The sequence below is a fragment of the Gorilla gorilla genome, chromosome 6, assembly GCF_029281585.2.
Source record: "Gorilla gorilla gorilla isolate KB3781 chromosome 6, NHGRI_mGorGor1-v2.1_pri, whole genome shotgun sequence".
Classification (NCBI taxonomy): Eukaryota; Metazoa; Chordata; class Mammalia; order Primates; family Hominidae; genus Gorilla; species Gorilla gorilla.
Window position 1 is genome coordinate 92,695,906 of NC_073230.2, and position 24,589 is coordinate 92,720,494.

General features: G+C 38.6%; 1 protein-coding gene across 3 annotated transcripts in view; it reads left to right on the top strand.

The window, feature by feature from the left end:
* The window catches only part of SLC25A13 (solute carrier family 25 member 13), a 203,082-nt gene extending 179,165 nt beyond the window's left edge, over positions 1 to 23,917 (top strand). For all 3 annotated transcript variants that reach the window (XM_019031252.3, XM_055347820.1, XM_055347821.2), the window contains 4 exons: positions 12,300 to 12,438; positions 22,134 to 22,292; positions 22,386 to 22,476; positions 22,759 to 23,917. In XM_019031252.3, the coding sequence (XP_018886797.1) occupies positions 12,300 to 12,438; positions 22,134 to 22,292; positions 22,386 to 22,476; positions 22,759 to 22,945 (576 nt within the window). In that variant the 3' untranslated portion in view covers positions 22,946 to 23,917. The remainder of the gene's footprint in view (positions 1 to 12,299; positions 12,439 to 22,133; positions 22,293 to 22,385; positions 22,477 to 22,758) is intronic.
* Positions 23,918 to 24,589: the final 672 nt, after the last annotated feature.

The window sequence follows — 24,589 nt, forward strand, 5'->3', positions numbered from 1 at the left end:
TGACTGAAGTGAAGGCAGCATAATTAATTGCCTTTGAAAGAGCTATTTGAATGTAATGTAGCTAAGAAAACAAATCTGCAATGTCTACTTCTTTTAAAAAGAATTATGAGAATGTATTTCCCTTTCCCTGCATAACTTCTGTTTTATTGCATAAACCCCTGGAGCATAAAAATAAAAGTCAAATAAACTTAACATAGCAAAAAAAGTTGTATCCATCTACTTTTGAACATTACCTTTTCCGTAGGAGCTGTCAGAGCGTTAATGAGGGGACAAATTATACTTTAGGAATGGAATGAAACTTATCATTTAACAGTAAATGGCAGCACAGCTAATTAGGCCAAAAAGACGCTTCGTTAGGAAGCAGTGGAACTGTCCATGTCTCTTTTTGAGTACAAAACATGGTCAGTGAAGCAATGACAGCTGGGATCCATCAAGCACTGTTGAAAAGTTTTCAAATTCTATAATCACAAATTAAACCTTGACTCTACCTTGGAAGGTCACTTAGGAATATGGACTCTGTCTGCTGTGTTCTAATCAAAGGCATTGGTCTTTTCCACTGCATTTGACAGTATTCAAAGATATTTTTATCCATATACATAAATGTTGTATACATGTGTTCATCTATAATGTGTGTATAAATGATTCATTGGAGCTATTGTTCATAAACTCAGAAAGCAAGTTATGATATATCAGTACATTCTTGTTTATTCTGCCAGTTATCTCAAAGAGAGATTGATTTTTTTAGTTTAAAAAGTAAAATATAATTTATATTTCAAAAAAATCAAGTAATTTAGAAAGGTGTATGAAGAAAAGTAAGATTATCTCTCAACCCTTTACTGCTCCATTCTCTTCAAAGGATAGCCACTGCTTAAGATTTTATATTAATATATCCTTAAAAAAAGAAAAACTTTCTGCTCAGATTCCTCTTTCAAAAATTTTACGAATATCAGCATCAGAAAAGTATGTATGTTTTCCATAGCAAAGACATAGAATCACCCTAGGTTACCATTAACAGGAGATTGGATAAGGAAAATGTGGAAACTACACACAATGGAGTACTAGACAACCATAAAAAAGAACTAAATTATATCCTTTGCAGCAACATGGATGCAGCTGCAGGCCACTATCCTAAGCAAATCAATGCAGAAACAGAAAACCAGATATCACATTTTCACTTGTAAGTTGGAGCTGAACCTTGGGTACACATGGGCACAAAGACACCAACAGGAGGAAGGGAAAGAGGAAAGGAGGAAAGGGCTGAAAAGCTTCCTTTCAGGTACTCTGCTCAGTACCTAGCTGACAGGATTAATAGAAGCCCAAACCTCAGCATCATGCAATATATCCTTGTAACAAACCTGTATATGTACCCCCTGAATCTAAAATTAAAATGAAAGGAGAATATTTTACTTTTCTTAAGTAAAATTGTGTTTTAACACAAATAGAATCTTTTCAAACACAATATATCTTAAAGCTCTTTCCTCATTTTATTTAATAACTATGGAAATTTTTTTGTTTAACTGTTTGCTGTTGATGAATATGTTTCTAGTTTGAAGATATATCAAGCAATGCCATGGTGATCATCCCTATGTATATTTTGACATACTTTTGTGATTGTTTAGAAAAGATAAATTCCTAGCATTGAAGTTGTTAGGTCAAAGGACATGTGCAGTTTTTAGTGTTAATAGATTTTATCCAGTTTTTTCAGTTTATCCCTTTTTTCTTGGTAACATGTAAGTACTCATAAGATTAATTCTTCAGTTTATCATCTTTTAAAAACTTGTATTTTTACGTGCTCACAGCCAGACCTGAAGGAAGCAGTTGTTTAGTCTACTTTGAGAACACATTGCCATTCTAGTTTTCTGATACCCAGGGACATGCTGTGGTTTTACAACCAGCCTAGTGGTAGTTCTCACCCATCCATTTCTACTTTTATCCTTCATCTGAGCCTCTGTGAAAGCCTCTTCAGGGCTTTCTTTATTTTGTCTTTTGACTCTCCTAAATCCACTGTTGCCACAGCAGCCAAAGTGATCCATTTAAAATGTAAATCATATTAATTCACTCACTCAACACACTCATTGAGAGCTTACTGTGTGCCAGGCACTGTTCCAGCCTTTAGGAGATGGCTGTTTAAAGCCAAGTCCCTGCTCACAGTATATTGGGTAGGACAGGGCAGCTATCAAGAGAACAAAGATACGGCCGGGCATGGTGCCTTACGTCTGTAATCTCAGTATTTCAGGAGGCCAGGGCAATCTCTTAATGCCAGGAATTCAAGACTAGCCTAGGCAGCATAGCAAGACACCATCCCTCCAAAAATAAACAAATATAAGTTAGCGGGGCATGGTGGTACACATCTGTAGTCCCAGCTACTTGGGAGGCTGAGGCAGGAGAATCACTTGAACCCAGGAGTTCGAGGCTGCAGTGAGCTATATGATTGCACCACCACACTCTAGCCCTAGCAACAGAGTGAGATGCTGTGTCTAAAAAAAAAAGAAAGAAAAAAGAAAAAAGAAAGGAATACGCAAAATGAATATGACATCAGCTGGTGCTACCATGAAGAAGAAGAAGCTGATTTTAAAAATGAGCAAAGGACTAGAATAGATATTTCTCCAAAGAAGACATACCAATGGCCAACACGTATGTGAAAAAAGGATGTAAAAAATTTTCAACATCACTAATCATCAGGGAAATGCAAATCATAACTACAATGAGATAGCACTTCATACCTGTTAGGATAGCTATTAGCAAAAAAAAAAAACAAAACAAAACAAAAGATAAGCAATGGTGAGGTTGTGGAGAAATTGAAATCTTTGGTGGTAGGCCAGGCGCGGTGCCTGATGCCTGTAATCCCAGCACTGTGGGAGACCGATGCAGGCAGATCACGAGGTCAGGAGATCAAGACCATCCTGGCTAACATGGTGAAACCCCATCTCTACTAAAAGTACAAAAAATTAGCCGGGTGTGGTGGACGTGCCTATAGTTCCAGCTACTTGGGAGACTGAGGCAGGAGAATCACTTGAACCCGGGAGGTGGAGGTTGCAGTGAGCTGAGATTGTGCCACTGCACTCCAGCCTGGGTGACAGAGGGAGACTCAGTCTCAAAAAAAAAAAAAAGGAGATCCTTGGTGGTAGAAATGTAAAGTGGTACAGTCTGTGTGGAAAACAGTATGGAGTTTTCTCAAAAAGTTAAAATAGAACTACTATATGATCCAGCAATCCCACTTCTGGGTGTACATCCAAAAGAATGGAAATCAGATATCCGAAGGAGATGACTACCAGGTTCATTGCAACATTATTACAATAGACAAGCTATGAAATAACCCAAATGTCTATCAACAAAGGAATGAATAAAGAAAATATGGTATATTATAGCCTTAAAAAGGAAGGATATCCTGCTTTTGCAATGAGATGGATAAGCCTGGAAGACATTATATTAAGTGAAATAAGGCAGTCACAGAACTTCAAATACTGCATGATTCTATTCATATGAGGTGTCTAAGTGTACATTTCTTGATGTATGAGAGAGAGTGACTGAGTCTTTTCACAAATATACCAACATCAAAAATTGAAATAAGTAAATAAATAAATAAAAATGTTGTGCCTTACTCCTGATGGACTTTTATTCTCTCATTTAAGGAAGGATTTTTAGAAATTTAAGGAGAGGGTATCAAGTATACCTCAAGGAGTCAGGTTTTGTATCTAATATGTGTGAACATTTGAAAAATACTACAGGTCATGTAATGTCCATAATCTCTGCTTAAAGCTTGTATTAAACAAAAACTGGAAAAAAAAAGAACTTTTAAAAAATAATTTCAAATTTTATTTTACATTGGAGGGAACATGTGCAGGTTTGTTGCACAGGTATATTGCATGATGCTGGGATTTGGGATATGAATGATTCAGTTACCCAGGTAGTGAGCATAGTACCCAACACTTAGTTTGAAAAAAAAATTTTTCTTTTTACGAAACTTCCCCTGTGCTTCAGATGAATCATTGACTCGTGTGTAGAAAGAGGATAATAATCGTGCCTACCTATTCATAGTATCGTTGTGTGGATTTACTAAAATAATGCATGTAAAGCATATAGGATAGAGTTGAGCACATAGTACACATGATGTGTTAGTTGTTATCAACTTTTCATTATTGAGTGTCAACTAAGGGATTCTTGCAGGAATACCTAGTTTCTTCCACATTATTCCGGTCCTGGGTAATTTCCAATGCTGTGTGGTCAACAACCTCTCCAGGCCAGGTCTTCTGCTTTGAACTTTAGAATAGCAAATTAAAAGGAGATGGCTTGAAAAATATTATTTTTATAAAACAATGCCCAGAGGAATTGAGTGTGCTGAAGACACCAGAAAAAAAGGATTCCTTAAAGTAATAGTAAATGATCAATTTTTTAAACCATTCTTTTATTCTTTCACCAAATGTATATTGAATGCTAACACTATTAGATGCTAGAGTACCAAAGATGTGTACAGTATCATTGCCTTAAAAGTGATCTATGTTAAGGGGCAAGAGAAGAGAAACATATAATTCTAGTGCCAGCACTTTGGGAGTGCAGGAGTTCAAGACCAGCCTGGGCAACATAGACCTCATCTCTACAAAAAAATATTTTTTTAATTAGCTAGACATGGTGTCATGCACCTGTAGTCCCAGCTACTTGGGAGGCTGAGCGGGGAAGAGCACTTGAGCCCAGGGGGTCAAGGCTGCAGTGAGCCATGATTGCACCACTGCACTCTAACCTAAGTGATAGAGCAAGACTCTGTTTCAAAAAAAAAAGAAGAAAAAGAAAAAAATGCAACAAATTGCAAGTGTAGGATAATTGAAAATAATCCAGACTAGACACATCAGAGGAAAACTGCTGAACACCAGAGCTAGAGAGAAGCTCTTTAGTGGCCAGAGAAAAAAAGTCAATTTGCCTTCAAAGGGGCAGCAGTTGAACTGACGGCTAACCTAAAAATGGCAACAGTGGAAGCCAGAAGACAGTTGAATGGGGTGTCTTCAGTATGTGGAGGAAAAAAACTTTTCAACCTAGACTTGTATACCCTGTAAAAATTGCTTTTAAGAACAAGGGTAAAGATATTTTTTAGACTAGCAAAACTCAGAAAGTGTGTCACCAGTAGAACCTTAATGAAGGAAATTCTGGAAGGTGATCCCAGGTGGAGATGTGTCAGGAATGAATAGCAAAAAAAGTGGTAAATGTTTAGTCTTGTTAAAAGTAAAACTTCAGCCAAAGTAAGGGAGTTTAATTGCGCAATGAATGATTCGTGAATCAGGCAGCCCCCAGAATCACAGCAGATTCAGAGAGACTCTAGTGCAGCCACGTGGTGGAAGAAAATTTATCAACAAAAAAGGGAAGTGACATACAGAAACGGGAAGTGAGGTACAGAAACAACTGGTTTGGTTACAGCTCAGTGTTTGCCTTATTTGAACACAGTTTGAACACTGAGCAGTTTATGAGTGGTTGAAGTATGGCTGCTGGAATTGGCCAAGACTTAGCTGTTGGCCGGGCGCGGTGGCTCACGCCTGTAATCCCAGCACTTTGGGAGGCCAAGGCGGGCGGATCACGAGGTCAAGAGATCGAGACCATCCTGGCTAACACGGTGAAACCCCGTCTCTACTAAAAATACAAAAAATTAGCCGGGCGTGGTGGCGGGCGCCTATAGTCCCAGCTACTCGGGAGGCTGAGGCAGGAGAATGGCGTGAACCTGGGAGGCGGAGCTTGCAGTGAGCCGAGATTGCGCCACTGCACTCCAGCCTGGGTGACAAAGCGAGACTCCGTCTCAAAAAAAAAAAAAAAAAAAAAAAAAAAGACTTAGCTGTTGTTACAGGTGCATACTCCTAAGTTAGGTTTTCGGTCTTGTCTACCTATTAAGTTAGGTTGTAGTTCGTCCACAGGGACTCAGATATGGAAGTATGGAGTCCTTCTCAGGCCATATTTAGTTCACTTTAACAGTCTAAATAACATTGCCATAATTTAAATATACATATAATTTAAGCAATATTAAGCTATTTGGAATGCTTAGTATTTGTAAAGCCAGAATTGAAGTGCATATTGATAAAATTGGGATACTTTTAAGTAGTCTAAATTACAAATATTTCACAGGAGGAAGGAAAAGAAAGACTACAGTAAGTTCTGTATGCATATTAAAACTGTCAGAGTAAACAGACTAGAAATAAACTTTACATCTTCTAAACAGGTGATGAAGCAGAGGGAAGGGAGAAAAATGATGAAAGGAAGGCATGGAAGGAAAGGAAAGAATAATTGAAAAGGTCAGGGCTGGGTGTGGTGGCTCCCGCCTGTAATCCCAGCACTTTGAGAGTGCTGAGGCGGGCAGATCACAAGGTCAAAAGATCAAGACCATCCTGGCCAACATGTTGAAACCCCATCTCTACTAAAAATACAAAAATTTGCTGGGCATGGTGGCGCACGCCTGTAGTCCCAGCTACTTGGGAGGCTGAGACAGGAGAATTGCTTGAACCAGAGGTGGAGGTTGCAGTGAGCCAAGATTGCACCACTGTACTCCAGCACTGTCTCAAAAAATAATAATAATAAAGAAATAAAGAAAAGGTGGAACATGTTTTACAGATGAGCTTTGTGAAGGTGACATGACTAGCAGCTTCAGGACTAAAATTCCATGTGATAACATTCCTCTGTACCATATCTAGGGTTTTCAGTCCATCTCAGTGATGAGCACTGTTGATGGCAAAGCAGTGTACAGTACTAGAACAATAGAGAACTAGCACTGACCCAAGCAGCATTTCCTACAAGAAACAGAGTTGTCAAGATGATTTTGTTAGAATTGCAATGAAATTAAGGAGAACCCATATCCCTAAAGTCCCTGGACTAAAGAAGCCAAGTAATAGTCATTCATATTTTATATTCAAATTGAAGTAATTTCCATGTTCACTGATATCAAGTCTTCAGATGTTGGCTGGCTTATTTGGTTTTAACACAAGTGACACAATCACATAATAGGTCTTGGCACCATTGCTATTTCTCAGCAAGACACTCAAACTCACCCTCCTCAAATCTCAGCCATGTAGGTGGGATCTAACCATCCTTTGACTGGGCTGGAGAGGCACTGCCAAGCTGTGTATCTAAGGGTTAACTTGCTTGGGGGAAGCCAAGAGGAATGCTAAGGGATCAAGTCATGACATGCTCCCCATTGTTTGTAGCTCTGGGATCAAAATATATAATTATACATGCCAAATAAATTCTAAACCTGTAAGGTAGGAAAAGAGGGCTGGGTGGCTCTGACGACAGGTGCCAGAAGCATTGAATAACCTTCTCAGACAAGGTGCACCACTGTTGTCTTGAATGCTGCAGGGTCCCCAGTCTGGCATTTTCCCTGTGCTAGACAATGTGCATTCACTGCTGGAGTCTCTGTTAAGCCTCCGTCTCCCAGACCTGCTGGCTCCTGGTGCCCGGCCCGACACAGAGGTGCCTTTGTGAGTGTAATTACCTTTCCCTGTATTAGAAATAGTCTGTTAAGAGCTGTGTTTGCAGGTACAGCTAGAATAAGCAGGAATTAGCATGCAAAAAGACCTGCCCTGGCCCTGACTTCTTTATCAGCACCATCCTTCAGGACTGTTTTTTTCCCCACTTTGGATTGATTGGGCAGGTGATTTACCATCCAAGATGAAGAGTTTTAAAAGAAGAAAAAGAGACATCGGAAATTGCTGTGTATGTGCGACAGCATGCGTGCGAGAGAGAGAGAGATACAAATCCTGTTGTCTTATATCTATTGACAGTTTCATACCAGGCAGAGCTGGCAAAATAAACTTGAGTGGACGATCCTAGCAACTTGAGAATTGATTAAAGCTTCCTTGGGCTTTCAGCACAGTGTCCACATCAAAAAGGCATGAGAAGCAAAATAAATGATTCTTTTACCATGATGTGCTGCCGCCAGAATATCTAAGCCTGTCTAATTGGCCTGTGTCAATTGTGGACTATTAATTTGAACTTAAGTGAGGCCTACCCTTAAAGAAGCTTTTCTGGATCTTAAATAGGATGATGATGGAGAGACTTTGGCATGATATAGAATTGGAATGGAGGCAGAGTTGATAATTAAACTAGATCTGAGGTTTTTTTTCCCAGTTTATAACGTAGGTCTACCCTGAGATGATTTTTGTTGTCCCTGTCTGGATATTAGTGTGCCTTTTATTAAAAGAAAAACCCAATAGTTTATCATCTTTAGAGAGATTAGATGATTGTATTTTGCATTTATTAATTTTCCCCAAGTGATTGTAGTATATACTGAGGAAATTCAGGACCAATCAGAGAATGTTTAAGGGCAGAGCTGCCTAGAAAACCAGTAAAAAAAAAAAAAAAAAAAAAAAAAACAAAAAAAAAACCAATATGGCAGGAATGTTTAAATATTTTTTTTAAGTGGCACACCTTTGTAACTTATTAATTCTCAAATGGCCAAAGTAATATTTTTGTGTTGCTGATGCAGGCTCTAGGGCAGCATGGAATGTTTCACTTTGTTATAAAGTTGCCTTTTCAGAATGGTTGATCACTTGGTAAAAATTATACTTGGAACAAGTAGAATTCAAGTAAAACAGGTTTATGTTTTGCTGTAGTACTGGAGAATGGGTGTTCACCACAAAGTGAAGGATTTATCAAGGAATCTGGGAGAGAAACATTTTCCCCCTTAGAACTTTAAGTCTTTTTAACATCCTGCTTCCCTTTTCATTGTGCAAGAGCAACAGGTCAGGTATTGCCTAAGGCAGTCTTACAAATTGGCACCTGCCTTTATGCCTAAGACCTAAAGGAAGTGGTGGGGAAAAAGAGGCCAGGGAAATTTAATAAGTCTCTGTCTTTCCTTGGGAATTGGGCTTTGATGCCTGGGGTGCAAGAGAGGTGAAGGGCTGCCTCCTGATGCAACTGGGAGAGGTATTTTCTGCAGGGAGACACCAGAGCAGGTGCTAGGAGAGGCAGGGAGACACAGCCCTCAGGTGAACACATTTGTGTCCCTTAATGTTTGTAATGCAGTGGATACCTTACAAAGACTTTCACACGTATTACTTCATTCATTCCTAAAGTTTCAGTTGTCCCAGTCACCTGAAGAAGATGGCCTTTGGTATTTTTGACAGGTGAGGAAGGTTAAGGGCTTGATTTCTACAGGTGCTCATCACATGGCTAGGGGTGACAGGATGATCACACCAGGTGGAAGTTCTTTTGCTTCCTTGACTTTTCCATTTCTTCCTTTTTCTCAGGTAATCAGACACCAAAGACTTCTTGCATATCCTAACATTTGTTCTAGTCTGCATAAACACTTTGATCACATTGCTTGATTCCTGGAAAACGAAATACAACCCATTTCTAGGCATTTTTCCTTTAGTGTTGCAATTCTACCCTTTCCTCAGGGTTATATATATATATATATAATTGTTTGTATGTTTGGTATTTAATCAAGCCATTTTTCATCTCAGCCATGTAGAGCTGTTTTCCAGCATCTCTTGAAGTACATCTCACATCTCTTGTAGATGCCATTGTAACAGGGATACATGATTTACTGTCATGATTTCAGGAAAGGAAGAAGAAGGAGGCTCACAGAAGGTGGAACACTCAGTGGGTCCTTCTTCAGAAAACCCAACTGATTCTTCATGTGCCTTTACTCTTCCTGTGCCTCAGGGATGTTTATAATTTCAGGTCATGTCTTCCCATGGCCTTCTGATCATACTGAAGCCACATAGCATAAGACAGGTTAATCTGCTTCTCTTTCTCCCCTCGCCCCCTTTCTTTAAACTTTAATGTTGCAGTACAAAATTAGTGACTGTTTCCTCCTGCGTTTTGTTACATTCCCAACAAATAATATATCTTTGTTTGAAAAGCTAAAAGTGGCCAGGCGCAGTGGCTCAATGCCTGTAATCCCAGCACTTTGGGAGGCCAAGGTGGGTGGATCACCTGAGATCAGGAGTTGGAGACCAGCCTGTCCAACGTGGTGAAACCCTGCCTCTACTAAAAATACAAAAAATTAGCTGGGCGTGGTGGCAGGCACCTGTAGTCCCAGCTACTCAGGAGGCCAGGAGGCTGAAGTAACAGAATCGTGAACCCGGGAGGTGGAGGTTGCAGTGAGCTGAGATCATGCCACTGCATTCCAGCCTGGGCAACCTGGGCAATAAAGTGAAACTCCATATCAAAAAAAAACAACAACAAATGAAAGAAAAGCTAAAAGCCTGGTTTTAGTTTCTGATATATTTTTCCAAGAAATAATGTTTTTTAATTTTTATTTTTTATTTATTTATGTTTTTTATTAAGATGGAGTCTTACTCTGTTGCCCTGGCTGGAATGCAGTGGCATGATCTCAGCTCACTACAACCTCCACCTCCGGGTTCAAGCGATTCTTCTGCCTCAGTCTCCCGAGTAGCTGGGATTAAAGTGATCTTCATTTGAGTTGATTATTTGATGTCTAATTTGAGTATCTTCTGGACTGAATCTACATGTGGATGAATAGCTAGCAGCACTTACAAGAAGGCTTGGGGCAAAAAGGGAAAAGGAAGGAAAAACAGAAACTAAACGCTGATATTGTTAGCCTTATACAATAACAGCCCGAATTATAACTTTTTAAAAAACTAGTTGTAAGAAAAGGATTGGATGTTACACACAGTTATTAACATTATACTGTATGTTTTCCCTTTGAAAGAGCTGGGAGAAGTGGAAACAACTCTTAGAGTATTGAGTTTTGGACTTGTCTCTGGAACTACCTCCAGGGTGCCCTCTGAACAAGCCAAGGGCATAGCCCTCAGTAAATGCACAATTGATAGATTACCCATCCAGGACGATAGATTACCTGTCCAGGACGTTAGTTTGTACGTGCCTAAAATGACTAGCTTGGGTGTGGTGGATATTTTGATTCTTAATTAGACATCTAACACTTTGGGGGTGGACAAGATACAGAAGCCTGAGCCGGTTGGCAGTACATGAGGCAGATGAGTGCTTCTCTGAATACCTGTATACACAGAGTGAACAGAGGCATGCTTACACATCCATGGATAAGTTGACTGAGGAAGAGCCAACATGACAGAATCCAGATTCCAAGCATTTGTTCTGGTTGGCAGGATGAGCCAAACTAGGATGCAACTTAATAGGATTAAATCTGATGTCCTGCCTGTGTTACTTGTGTGAGGCAACTAATTAAGTTATAGTAGACTTGAGTTAATAGTAATTCATATGAAAAAGACTAAGGGTTTTATTACCCACAAGCTCAGTTTGAGTCAGGAGTGAAATGTGGGTGTCAGGAAAACAAAGGCTATAGTAACAGATACATAGTGTTAAATAACTTTGACAGTTTGGAGCATCAGACAGAAATACCCAAGATCCAGCATTACTAGGCCTCAATAAGTGTCACTGGGTGTGGCTGGATCTGTTGACTCTGGCTGGATTCATTATTTTCTTTTGGGAATCTCTGTATTTGGTGGAAATTTTTAGTTATTAGAAATCTGTTAAAGAAATGGTATTAAATCATTACATGTTGAAAAGTGATGATTTCCTTCCCATTCACCCTACCCAAAACACAATATATGTGTTGTGGTTTTCATTATAATATATCATATTTCTGGGCACTCATCAATTCGCGGGGCCTCTGCATGGCATTATGTTGGCAACAGAAACTATTTGTTGAAGACTTTGCTGTAGGAACTGATTGTTCTACACACAGCTTTAAAATGTATCCGAATTATTGTGAATATTTCAGGCTTTAGAGCAGGCATTTATCAATGTTTCATAAACCCTGGGTGGCAGGTAAGTAAGTATATAAGAAAATTAGAAGGATCCATGAACCCCCTGAAAAGATATAATTTTTTATGTATGTGTAATTTCTTTCTGGGAAACAGTCCAAACGTACAAAAAGCAAACCCCTTTTCCCCCCACCTGTATAATTTGTCTACTTCCTAGTGTGTAAACAAAGAGGCATCTTGACTGCCGTTACCCGTCTTTGGTGAGACCAGAGAACAGATCTTCCTTGAAATTTCAGTGGCTTGCCACCAGTAGGGATTTAAAAGGATGTCACAGGCAGAGTTCCAAAAAGGTTTTAATTGAAGTCTTAGCATTAGAATAAATGAGAACTGCCCTCCTCCCATCACAGCACACAACAAAACTAGTTTTTGTTTTAAAAACAAAGTTTAGATTTATTACTTGCAGAATTTGGTTTATTTTTTTCTGTTCCCCTTTCAATGTGTGAGTACAAATTTGGTCTTCTCCAGGAATATTTTGTTCTGAGGTGAGTTCCAGAGAAGCTTGATCTCCTCAATGGGATATGTGTTTCATGTGGTTTTTCTTCCTTTGCAAATGTGCAGGGTGCCAAAGCATGCTTTCTGCGGGACATTCCTTTCTCGGCCATCTACTTTCCGTGCTATGCTCATGTGAAGGCTTCCTTTGCAAATGAAGATGGGCAGGTTAGCCCAGGAAGCCTGCTCTTAGCTGGTGCCATAGCTGGTGAGTGTCCCCCATGGAGTTATCTTACTTCCCTGACCCTTGCTGCCCCCCTTCCCTAGCTGCATGCTACTACATTGAAATTTTTTTGCTGATAGTTCTTGACAGGGTATGTGTGAGTTTGCTAGAGATTGAAGAGCTACTGAAAAAAAAGGGAAAAAATTAATCTTCATTCTGGCAGATGAGAGTATTAGACAAGCTTAATTTCTTAACTCTAGAAAAGGCTCATTAAATATTGGCTTATTTTGTGGTATTGTGGAACTCCAATTCAAGTTCCATATCATTTCATAGTCTCACTTCATAGCATAAGAATAACTGTTTAGCTGGAAGTTTTTAAAGATTTGAATAGGTTTGTCTTAAAGATGTCTAAAAAAAATAGTGCATAAAAGCCTGTCCAGAACTTAAACAATAGTTAGAGAAAAGAAATGTAGTAGAACCAGAAAAGACCTGGGCCAATTAGAGACACCTGTTTCCTCCCTGTGTTATAGGGGGATGGTGGTAATTAAATCACAGATGGAAATAACTATCTTCTTTTTTTCAGTGCTCCATTGAAAACATCGATAGAAAATAATTAGCCATGCCAGGGATCAGTTCATTTTTTGATGCTACTTCTTTTCAAGGGTCCCTAAGAGCAGGAACAGTCTGGATTAGCTCTCCAAGTGGTGACATTTAATAAGTTAACAAACCCTAAGGCGGTCACAGGATGCCTGGATCCAAACATTTTTGATACCTGTGCTATTCTCATCAGATATGTAACTAGAATCTCCATGCTTTTCTCAAAGATAGCATAAGAACAACTCCCAGCTTTGAGAAGTTGTTTGCTGTTTTGTGCACACCCCACCTACCCTGGCTGCAGCCTGGGGAACCCCTGGATGCAGGAATCTGTGTAGCTCCTCCTTAATTCTTAGTTAATCCTTTTCCTTCAAAGGCAGTGATATTGGTATATAAGGCAGGGCTACTGTTTCCTGGCTGCTTAGAAACCTCAGTTGTATTAGCAGCAGTGATACCACTGTATCTAGAGCAAGAGATCATGATTTCAGGAGTTGAGTATAAAATTCCCAATTTTAATTCCAGCTTGACTCATGGTGGCCTATATGTAATTTCTCATATATCTGTAAATGAGAAAATGTTTTGAACCAAAGGGTTATAATTTATTTCAAATTATTTACTTGAAATAAGGTAGGACCTAATGAGAATAACTAAGTACCACTTATTAATGTGTGACCTTGGGCAAGTTACTTCACTTCTTGTAAGCTTTGGTTTCCTCAGCTATAAATGGAGATCACAACTGCACCTGCTACAGAGTGTGTGTGAGGCTCAAATGAGAGGATCCATGTGAAAGACTTGGCATAGTTCTTAGCATATAGTAAATGCTCAATAAACATTAGCCAAGTATTACATTGAATCCAAAAGAATCTTTCTGTAAATCACTCCAAAAAATAAGTTGTGAAATTAGAAGTTAAGTAGTAGAGCTCAGATCAAGGTCTAGGACTCTTTCCTAAGCCTCACTTTCCTCACACCATAAAAATACCATCTTTAACTCTTTTCTTGGAGAAGACAGGTACCTAGAAACGATTCTGTCTTTGTGGAGGTAATCCATTCTACCAGAGCTATAGAAATGACTGGTGAGATTTTTTTTCATTTAAGGTTTATTTTTCTCCTTTTTTTATGATTTTGAAAGTAATATTACTCATTATAAAATATTTGAAAAGTACTAGAACAGGCAAATAACAAAAATATTATTCATTATTTCGCTACTCTAAGATAATTGCTATTTAACATTTTTACTCATTTTTCCCATTCAGGTTTTTCACAGAGCTGTAATCACACTTTGTATAGATAGTTTTCACTTAAGGTTGTGTCTTAAGCATTGTTACCCATCATGGCAAAGTAGTTAATGACATGTGCCTGTGGGGTCAGACTACCAATGTTCAAATTCCAGTGTTTCCACCCTGTGTGAACCACACAAGTTATTCATTCCCTCTCTGCCATTTCTCCATCTGTATTTGGAGATAAGAATAGTCTTACCTTACAAGATTATTATGAGGATTAAGTGAATTAATAGATGAAAAGATTAAAATAGTGCCTGATATATAGTAAGTATTCAAAAATGTTCCATAATAGTAATTTTATTACGTATTATTTAAAACTTTCCGAACATAGTTTCTAATTGCTGCATCTTATATATTTCTCAATTTTAGATACTTTAATTTTTTCCAAAAAATTTTGAATAGCTAGAAGTATGCTTTTTCCCCTATGTTGAATCATTTATTTTTTTTTTTAAGAGAAATAGATTATCTGAAGTGAGTTTGTTGGTAAAAAGCATGGTTGTTTTTCGGTCATTGACCCATTATTCTTGAGAGTTTGAAGTAGTTGGCATCCCTATGGTGATGTTAGTTCAGCCCTCTTGCCATCCTGTTGTCTTTGTAAATGCCTTCTGTATTTGTTATCTATTACTGAATGCCAAATTCCCTCAAAACTTAATCAGCTTAACACAACTAATATTTATTTTCTCACAGTTTCTGTGAGTCAGGAAACAGGTGTGGGGTAGAAGCAGCTCACTGGGTGCCTCTGGCACCAAGTCTATCATGAAGTCGCAGTCACAATGGCAGCCAGGCTTGACTGACATTGGAGAAGCCACTTTCAAGATGGCTCAATGACATAGCTGTTGACAGGAGGCCTCAGTTCCTTGTCATGTGGGCCTCTCCATTGGTCAGCTTGGATACCCTCACAACATGGCAGCTAGATTTCCCAGAGCAAAGTCTGAGAGAGAGAGAGAGAGAGCAAGCAAGGCAGAAGCTGCAGTGTCTTCTATGACTTCACCTCAAGATGATAGAGAAGCAGAGGTGTGAATGTCACAAGGGTGCAGATCTTTGAGGGCCATTTTGGGAACTGGCTGCCACACTTACTATAGAGCATTGACTTTTATTATTATTATTATTATTATTATTATACTTTAAGTTCTGGGATACATGTGCAGAATGCGCAGGTTTGTTACATAGTTATACAAGTGCCATGGTGGTTTGCTGCACCCATCAAGCCATCATCTAGGTTTTAAGCCCCGCATGCATTAGGTATTTGTCCTAAAGAGCATTAACTTTCCTATTATTATCCACCTTCCTCCTGATCCCCCATTTCTGGTAAAATAGGAAAATACCGAGTTTGCCCCGTTGATTTTAGTCTTCAAAGAGTGAATAAGCTACAAAGCTTGATGGTCTTTGTGTATTCTACAAAACTATAAAAACTGTGTAATGCGAAGTAAGCTACTTTCTTAATTTAATAATAGATTTCAGAAGCCAGTGGTCAATGTCATAGTTACCATTCCAATTAAAGTTAGGAATAAGACAAGGATGTCTCTCTCATCTTTGTTATTCAGCCATATTTTGGAGGTTCCAGTCAGCATGGTAAAATAAAGTAAAAGGCATAAATAAAAGAAGAAAGGAAGCAGTCATTATTTATAAATGATTATTTACCTGAAAATCAAAATTAAAATGTCTAAGAAGTATATTAGAATTAGGAAAAAAAAGATTATTAATGCATTTTGTTATAAAATAAACATAAAAAATCTATATCCAGTGAGCAGGAGTGATGTCATGGGGTGAGCAGGGCTGAGTGTGGAACCTTGCTGAGATGCTCAGGCAGAGCTGAGTTCAGTGTGGAGAAGGGCAAGACTTTTGTCAGAAGTGTGCCCCGTGCAACCCCAAGAAGGGCAGTGAGCAAGCACAAATGTGCACTAATCCTGAATGGGCTGTTGGGTGGAGGACGGATCAGGCCCCCACATTCCCTTTGTGGTTGCCAAGAAGAGCAAAGGCATTTCTTAGGGAGAGGATACGTGGTATTCAGAGAATCCCAGAAAGTATTTAATAGGAGAAAAGCTTCTTTCAAAATACAAAAATCCTCCTTTTTAGATGGAGTTTCAGGCAACTACAATGAATAATTGTTGGCCTTTAACTTATAAAACAAAAATGTCTCATGGCTATTTTTATATGTACCATATTTAAATTGATCACTTATACATAAAATATTTTTTGCTGAACATCAGCCTATTATAAATAATATGGACCTGTGATTAAATGAGTATGACCATGCTTTCTATGTTTAGATAATAATTTCAATTATTCAGTAGTGTTATCTCACTGTTTTCTTTCCAAAAATTTGATTAGCCTTGAGGTTAGATTGTTTTAGTAATATGTAGCTTTTTAGCAAAAGTGGTTATTGGTATCCTCACCTAGAGAATGTTGGGTTTTGGTGTTTTTGTTTTTGTTTTGTTCATGTATCTAGTTATAAACTGGGACTATATTTAAATACTGGAACATCTACTCCGTTATTTCACAAGATAGAACAAGACTAACCAATATTTGAATTCATGTTCATTGGCCAAAGTACATCAGCTTTGTCAGAAAGTGAAGACCGAAGCAGGGGTCCTGAAATTAAGAAATCAAATTCTAATTCTCTATAATTAACATGGTGCTTTATCATTAATGAAGGGCATTTCAATACACCTTATGAATGATATCAAATAAAATATATCTAATACTCAAATTTTATAGAATGCTCTATCATACCAGATGATTTTTATCAGAGTGATAAGATAGAGGAACAAGTCAAACTGTAATGATGGTCTCACCTTTGAATTAATTAGCTTGAGATTAAGTTGTAATACAGAAATACCTTTAAAAGCTGTTCCAGTACACAGAAGTGGAAGTTTGTTATACATGTGTGATCATGATGCTTTTGCAAACATTAGATTGTGTATTATGAGAAAACTACTGTTGGTACAAATTTGTTAATTATGTGGACGTAAAGCTTAAGTTATAATAGTTTAAAACCAGTCCTTAAACCCTTAAAAAAAAAGTAATGAAGAAATTGAATCAAGACAATAGACTGAGCATATTCATCCATCTCTCCTATCTTCCCAAATACCTTAAAATGTCAGGAAATGCATTTTTAAAAAATTCTTTATTGGCACTAGAAAATGCTAATCTGGCCCTCAGCAGAAAGGAAATAGCCATATTGACTCTGAAACTGGACTGAGAGATGCCCCAGTCCAAAACACAGCAGGAGAAACTACCTCTAATGCAAGAGCTGAACTGGAGAATGTTAACCTTTGAGTGAAGAATAGAATGCCTGGGGTGGAGGTGGAGGTTTTAGGGTAAATCATTAACATGAGTTAGGGAACTGTACTTTCTTCAGGATTGCCAGGCTTGGAGCTCTCTCCTGGTTTTCATATGGAGCTTCAGGAGACAGTTGTATCCAAGTTAAAAGCTCAGAGCTCAATTTTAAAGAAAGAGACCACTTCCCTAGAGAGGATAAGTGTAAGGAATGGACAGAAAGTAGGGCAGGACTTAAGGTAATTCAAGACTTCTACCATAGATGCAGGAAAAAATAAAGTGATGGCAGCTTTTCCCAAGAAGAATTAAGAATTTAAAATAAATTCTTCTACCCCCAAAGTGAAGTTCCCTACATTTCAGCAGTTCGGAGGGTCCACACCCTGCCAGCATATCCTAACCCCTTGCACCCAGTTACACAAAGCCCATAGACCCTCCCATTCAGGAGAGAGATCGTGGGTGAAGCATACCTAGAATATGGTAGAAGTCACCCACAACATTTGTATATAATACTAATCAGCGTATCCTTTGAACTTGAATAATATCAATAGACAACCAGAGATCCCCAGCCATGAAGGAGCAACAAAGTAAGTGAATAGAAGAATTAGAAAACAGGCAATTCAGGGGACAGAAGACAACTTTTAAGAACTATAATTAATTAATATAATTAATTAGAGTCCTCAGAAAGATTTGAAAGAAATAATCAGTAAAGAAGCTTTCTTGAAAAGTAATAGAAGAACTGCCATAATTAAATATCGAGCGTTAGTTCTGAATGATATAATGGATATGATCAAAGACCAAATTTAGACATCTGGAAAATAAAGACATGCAAAAAAAAAAACCCCTCTAGAATGTAATGTGTAGCAATAATATAGAGATAGAAAATGAGAGAAAATTTAAGATACAGGTAGAATTAATCTTGGAAATCTAACATCTGTTTCATAGGAGTTCCCTAGGGAAAAGTAATAAGGAAAAGGAGAATAGAAAACTAATCAATAGAAGATTGACTTCTCATCTTCTTTTCTGTAATACTGGATACTTTCAAAATCCCAAGGAAAGGATGTCTTGAGTCGTAATTATGTTCCTGGTCACACTAACACTCAGGAGGGGGAAGGCAAAACTAAAGTTAGTTTTTCACATGCAAGGACTCAAAGCTTTCTTCCCCACAGACCTTGTCTGAAGCAATTAAAAAGTGAATTTAAGGGCCCAGCGCAGTAGCTCATGCCTGTAATTCCAGCACTTTGGGAGGCCGAGGTGGGCAGATTACCTGAGGTCAGGAGTTCGAGACCAGCCTGGTCAACATGGTGAAACCCTGTCTCTACTACTAAAAATACAAAAAATAGCCGGGCGTGCTGGTGCACACCTGTAATCCCAGCTACTCAGGAGGCTGAGGCAGGAGAATCACTTGAGCCTGGGAGGCGGAGGTTGCGGTGAGCCAAGATCGTGCGCAGCCCCAGCCTGGGCATCAAGAGCAAAACTCGGTCTCAAAAAAAAAAGTGAATTTAAGAAGGAGGAAAATGTAGGATATATGAAACAGCAAATAGAAGTTAAACCTGTGGTAGGTCTCCATTATTGCTGACTTTGGTATATGTATTCATGCAAGAATGGTTGGTTTTTGGGAGACTGACAAATGAAAGGAAGGACAAAAGTGCCAGTGCGCCAAAGTCCTCCCCTTGCTGGAGGATGCAAATGCTAATTAATTGCACATGTTGTAAATGTACACCTATATAACAAATGCATGTAACGTTTAAATATATTTAGTCAGGGAAGTGGTGGGGATCAAAAGGGAAATAACTGGAAGCAGAGAAAATAGCATAATATAGGATGGCAGAAATAAGTCTAGTAGTCACAAGCACTGTAAATGAATTCAGTACCCCTAGTAATAACGAACACTTTAAGATGAGTTTTGAAAGAAAATCTAGTCATATGAAGTTTCACAAAACAGTGACATAGAAAGATTGAAAGACAGCTGATTGAAAAATATGTACCAGGCAAATATCAACAATAAGCAAGTAGCAATATTAATGCCATACTGAATGGAATTCAAGGTTTTAAATAGCGTTCAGAAGCACACAGGCATATTTTATAAAAGATAAAATTCACTATGAAGATGCCATCAATTTCTATGTAATATCAATGTATAATGTCATCTCTCAGCTTAAAAGTATGAAGAAAATGCGATATTTTCTCATACCTGATGAAAAACTTTATCACACTGCTTTTAGAAGCTGACGTATTAAGTAGATAATATAGATAGAGATGCAAAGGGGATTTGGAAAACAGCCTTGATCCAAAATAAATAGATATTAACCTTTGTATTCAATAAAAAGAAAAGCACTTTCCTTATAAATATAAATGGGATATTTATAAAAATTAACGATGACTTGTGCCCTAAAGCTGTATTTTGCCAGTCATGTTTTCTTTTTGTTGTAAATTATATTCTACTCTAGCTGGGCCCCCTTTGAAGACTTGTAATTTTTTAATTGGTTGAGACGTGCCCCAAGTTACTCCTGTCACAGAGGTGGTGGATGGCCCCTGGGTCTCTGTGTTTGTCTTGTCATTGAAGAATCAGGCAGCCTGCCAGTCCCTTTCCTGCTGAGGGACCTAGAGGAAGCATCTCTGTTTCCCAGTCTCCTCTTGCTCCCCTGTCTTTAGGAATAGAGAAAATTCAGACCACTCGATCAGCATTGGCTTAGCCTTTTGGAATCCAGAAGAGAGCAGGCAGATCTACCAGACGTCCCTGCCAGCCCTGGCCCCCAAAATCAACAGCTCTCTGGTGGCCAAGTTCTTGCCAGTATCTGCTGCTTTCCCGGCCTTGCTTTAGGGCAGCCTGGTGCAGTTCTCCAGGTTAACTTAGCAAATCCTCACACTGGAAATCTCCTGTCCACCAAGATGTCCAAAATTCCTTTTAGGCCTTACCAGATACCTGCTTAGGAGAAACTGGAGCTGACAATGGAGATGATGGGAGTTGTGTTCAAGTTGCCATATTCCAGCATTCGCCACAACTCCTATCAGTTTTGCCAGGCAACTTACTAGGTGTCTTTCATACCTGCTTCCTTCGCCCCCAGTACCTCTATTTTCATAACAGTTTATGAAAATTACCCTAGCCAAAGGGAACTTTTTGCCCATTTTATTGCTTGTATGTCTTTCACAGTCACAGTCTGACATGCCTGCCCACCATTGCAAGGCGGCTTTTATTGCATGTCTAAAGCAGGCTGTCTTGCTAAACTCTTTCTAAACCAGGAAGTAAAACAAAATCGGTGGTGTGAACACAGTGGGTTTCTAAGCATTTTTCTTGTTTCCTTCCATTATGTTGGAGGATAAATTCCTGGCCCGAAGTTAAAATAATTCCTACAAATGAACAGGAATTTCAGTATGACTTATCCAGTGAACCATTGGATATAAAGTGAGCTTTTTGCATGCAGAATTGTGATGTATTTTATAAAACCTCTTGAGATTAATGTTTGAGGAGCTAGGTAAAGATGGAAGAGATACTCCTTCAGTAATATAAATGGAAGCATGTAGTATGCAGATTTACACCCCCCTTCCAACTCACTGTAACTTTAAAGCTGTCTGTTACAAGGATGAAATGTAGTTGTGAGCCAGACCATGTTGGTTTGGACAGAAATTCTTACAGAATTATTAAGCCTTAAAAAAAGCAAAGGAGATTTATGCATCTGCATTTGACCAATTTGGTTTGGAATAAGTTCATAATGGAAAAGTAATAAAACCATAAGAGACAGTGTCTTCTGAGTACAGTCTCGCTTTTAAAAAATCTAAACATGCACTGCCCTATTTTGGATACAGTGACTGTAGAAAAATTTCCCATTGGTAACTTTGGGAGGGTTTTCTGTTGTTGTTGTTGTTCCTTTTTCATTGATTATCAGCCAGTATAAATTTTAAGCTTTCTGTCAAATATTTTTCTGGAGATGTCAGTCTTAGGGAAAAGAAATCCTAAAGTGTTATCTGTAGGAGTCTCCTTCTCCCAATTTCACCCCTCCCCGAAACCTCCACCTCCCACCCCCCAACACACACAGTGTTTTTTTAGCTATCAGTAAAGTCTTTTTCTGGTGTAACTGGAGAGGTTGGGGTTTGGAGAGTAGGGGGTGGTTGAATGTGTGAGAGAAAGCACCTCCTGTGACTGCCAGCAGCCACAGAAGACCATGAAGAGGAAACGCATAACAAGCTTCACCTCTGAAAAATCGGACCTAATAACTTCGCAAGTTTTTGATTTCAACAGGAAAGAAAAAGAAAAGAAAACCGCTTTCTCCACTTATTCTCAACCACTTGAAGTAGTGTTATTGGTAAACAATTTCTTAAAAATCTTTAAAGATTTAGGAATAGAAACAAAGGAAACGAAGGCTGAGTGATTTGGGCAAGGGAAGGTGTGAGTCGGGTGGGGAGGGGTGTAGGAGCAGACATCTTGCACACAGGAGAGGCATGGTTGCACTTCCCATAGAGGAGAGCAAAATAGGCATTTTATTGAATCGGATTTTTAACTTTCTTTCCACGGCCAGCAGTTCAAAGCACAGTTATTTTTATATAGTGAGAATGTGACCAGACTGAGATGGTGTTGTGTCTCTCCTGCAGGTATGCCTGCGGCATCTTTAGTGACCCCTGCTGATGTTATCAAGACGAGATTACAGGTGGCTGCCCGGGCTGGCCAAACCACTTACAGCGGAGTGATAGACTGCTTTAGAAAGATACTGCGTGAAGAAGGACCAAAAGCTCTGTGGAAGGGAGCTGGTGGTATGGAAATAATGTGTTCTTAACTAACTCTTTGGTATCAGGTAAATTTTTAAAAAATCTAATTATATCTATGATTTCTCCATTTTTTTAAAGCTCGTGTATTTCGATCCTCACCCCAGTTTGGTGTAACTTTGCTGACTTACGAATTGCTACAACGATGGTTCTACATTGATTTTGGAGGAGTGTAAGTATCATGCTAAATCTGCTGCTAAATTTTGGCTGCTGCTAATACTCTGTTGTCGTAGGGAAAGGTACCTGAGTCTAGTCTCTATAATAAAATAGAAGAGATTTAGGGAAATGTTGAAATTGTGTTAACAAGGTCATTTCCAAGGGGAACATACAACTGATGAGAATGTATCAACTCCTTTACATTAAATATTTGAACAGGTTTTGAATGTTATTTTTATCAAGTTAAAACAAAACAAACAAAAAATACAGCTTCTTACTCTGTTTTCTCTTCTTTTAGAAAACCCATGGGATCAGAGCCAGTTCCTAAGTCCAGGATCAACCTGCCTGCCCCGAATCCTGATCACGTTGGGGGCTACAAACTGGCAGTTGCTACATTTGCAGGGATTGAAAACAAATTTGGACTTTACCTACCTCTCTTCAAGCCATCAGTATCTACCTCAAAGGCTATTGGTGGAAGCCCATAGGAAGATCAGCCCTGGGATAGTGCTGTCTTTTTGTGGGTACTGCAGTAAAGAACATCCCTCCTGGGAATGAAGCAATGCTTCATCCCTTTTACGTCCATCTCTTGTTCAAATTCAAGTCCAGGCTTTTTTATCATGTGAAATCATTCATTTTCTGGGTGTTTTCTTAACCAGATCATTGTGAAATTATTCATAATTATTCTTTGGCCCTCCGCCCAGAAACCTTTGTTGGCATCTGAAAATTGATGGGATTTGGTCAACACTAACATGATTTGGGGAAAGGAGCAAGTCAGAATAGAAATTAGTACTCCCCTCCTTGAACTAGGATTTTAGTCCCAAAGAGGCTACTGTAAGGCAATCATGGTGCTCAGAGCAGTGTTTCGTGTGTGTTTTAAACTGGTAGGAAACTAGGTGCATATTTATAAAAAATAAAAAACACTGGGAGAAATGAAAAAATATATATCAAATATATTCAGCCTGGCTTCAAATTGTAAGCATGCATAAATTCTGTCTCTGGATTATATTATGAAGCTTTTATGTGAAACATGTTTCTTTGTAATGAAAACCACATTGGAGATGTTTAGTAATCATATTGTTACTGGTACCAAGACTACTAGGGAAATGCCTTTGTACTTTAGGGAAGTACTTTTGACATTTTATTGTACAGACAGAAAAAACTGAGATGTAGCCCCTCTCCTGGAAGTGCTAATTTTGAAAAACTGCTCATATGATGTACATGTACTGATTACTGCCTATTTTAATAAACACTCTTGAAAAATGCATGTTGCCCTATTGCTGCCTGCCCTATTCTCCTCATCTCCCCATCATTGGTACCCACTTGCTTTTAAAATCCACTTTATCTTGAATAATGTAAGACAAATATGTTCTGACATAAGTATTTAATTCATGTTGCCTTGCATAATGGTCAGAGGCACATGAGTTTGTGAAGGTGGAAATAAACTATTTGTAAAGTGATTGAGTTGTTTGGTCTTGTGCATGTTGCGTGGTGAGTGGATACAGTAATTGTCATTATTGGCCTACATGTTTTGTTTTGAGGGGAATTTTATTCATATTGGCATGGATATATCCTCAGTATCTTTCAAGGTAATGTGTTCCCTCATTTTAATGGTTCAAAGGGAGTACAAGAAACTGTATTTAACCATAGATAAGCAGAGAACTAGCAAACTGACACCTTAGTTCTAGTCGTTCTAGTCATTCCAGCACTTTCGGCAGTTTATTGTGATGATGAAGGTCACATAGTTTTAGTAGAACTTAGCCATGAAAACTGGTATGAAATGGCAGTTGTATTTTCTAATCCAGTCTGACTCTTGCACACACCAAAACTGTATACCACTATATCTAACATTTGCTAATATTTGGCTAGCACTATAATGATTTGGGGAAAGAAGCTAGTCTTGAACAGAATTTAGGGCTATTCTTAGACCGTGATCATGCTTCCAAAGAGGCTACTAATTAATCAGTTGGTAGTCTGTATGAACATTTTGAGTTTCCAAAGTTTTTCTCCATAGCAGACAGCCATTTGTCAGTCTGTTTCTGTAAGTCAACACGCTGACATTTGAAGTTACAGTTTAAAATTGGAAAGAGTCAATACCCGCCATAACTGGCTGATTTTTTAGAGGGGGAGGG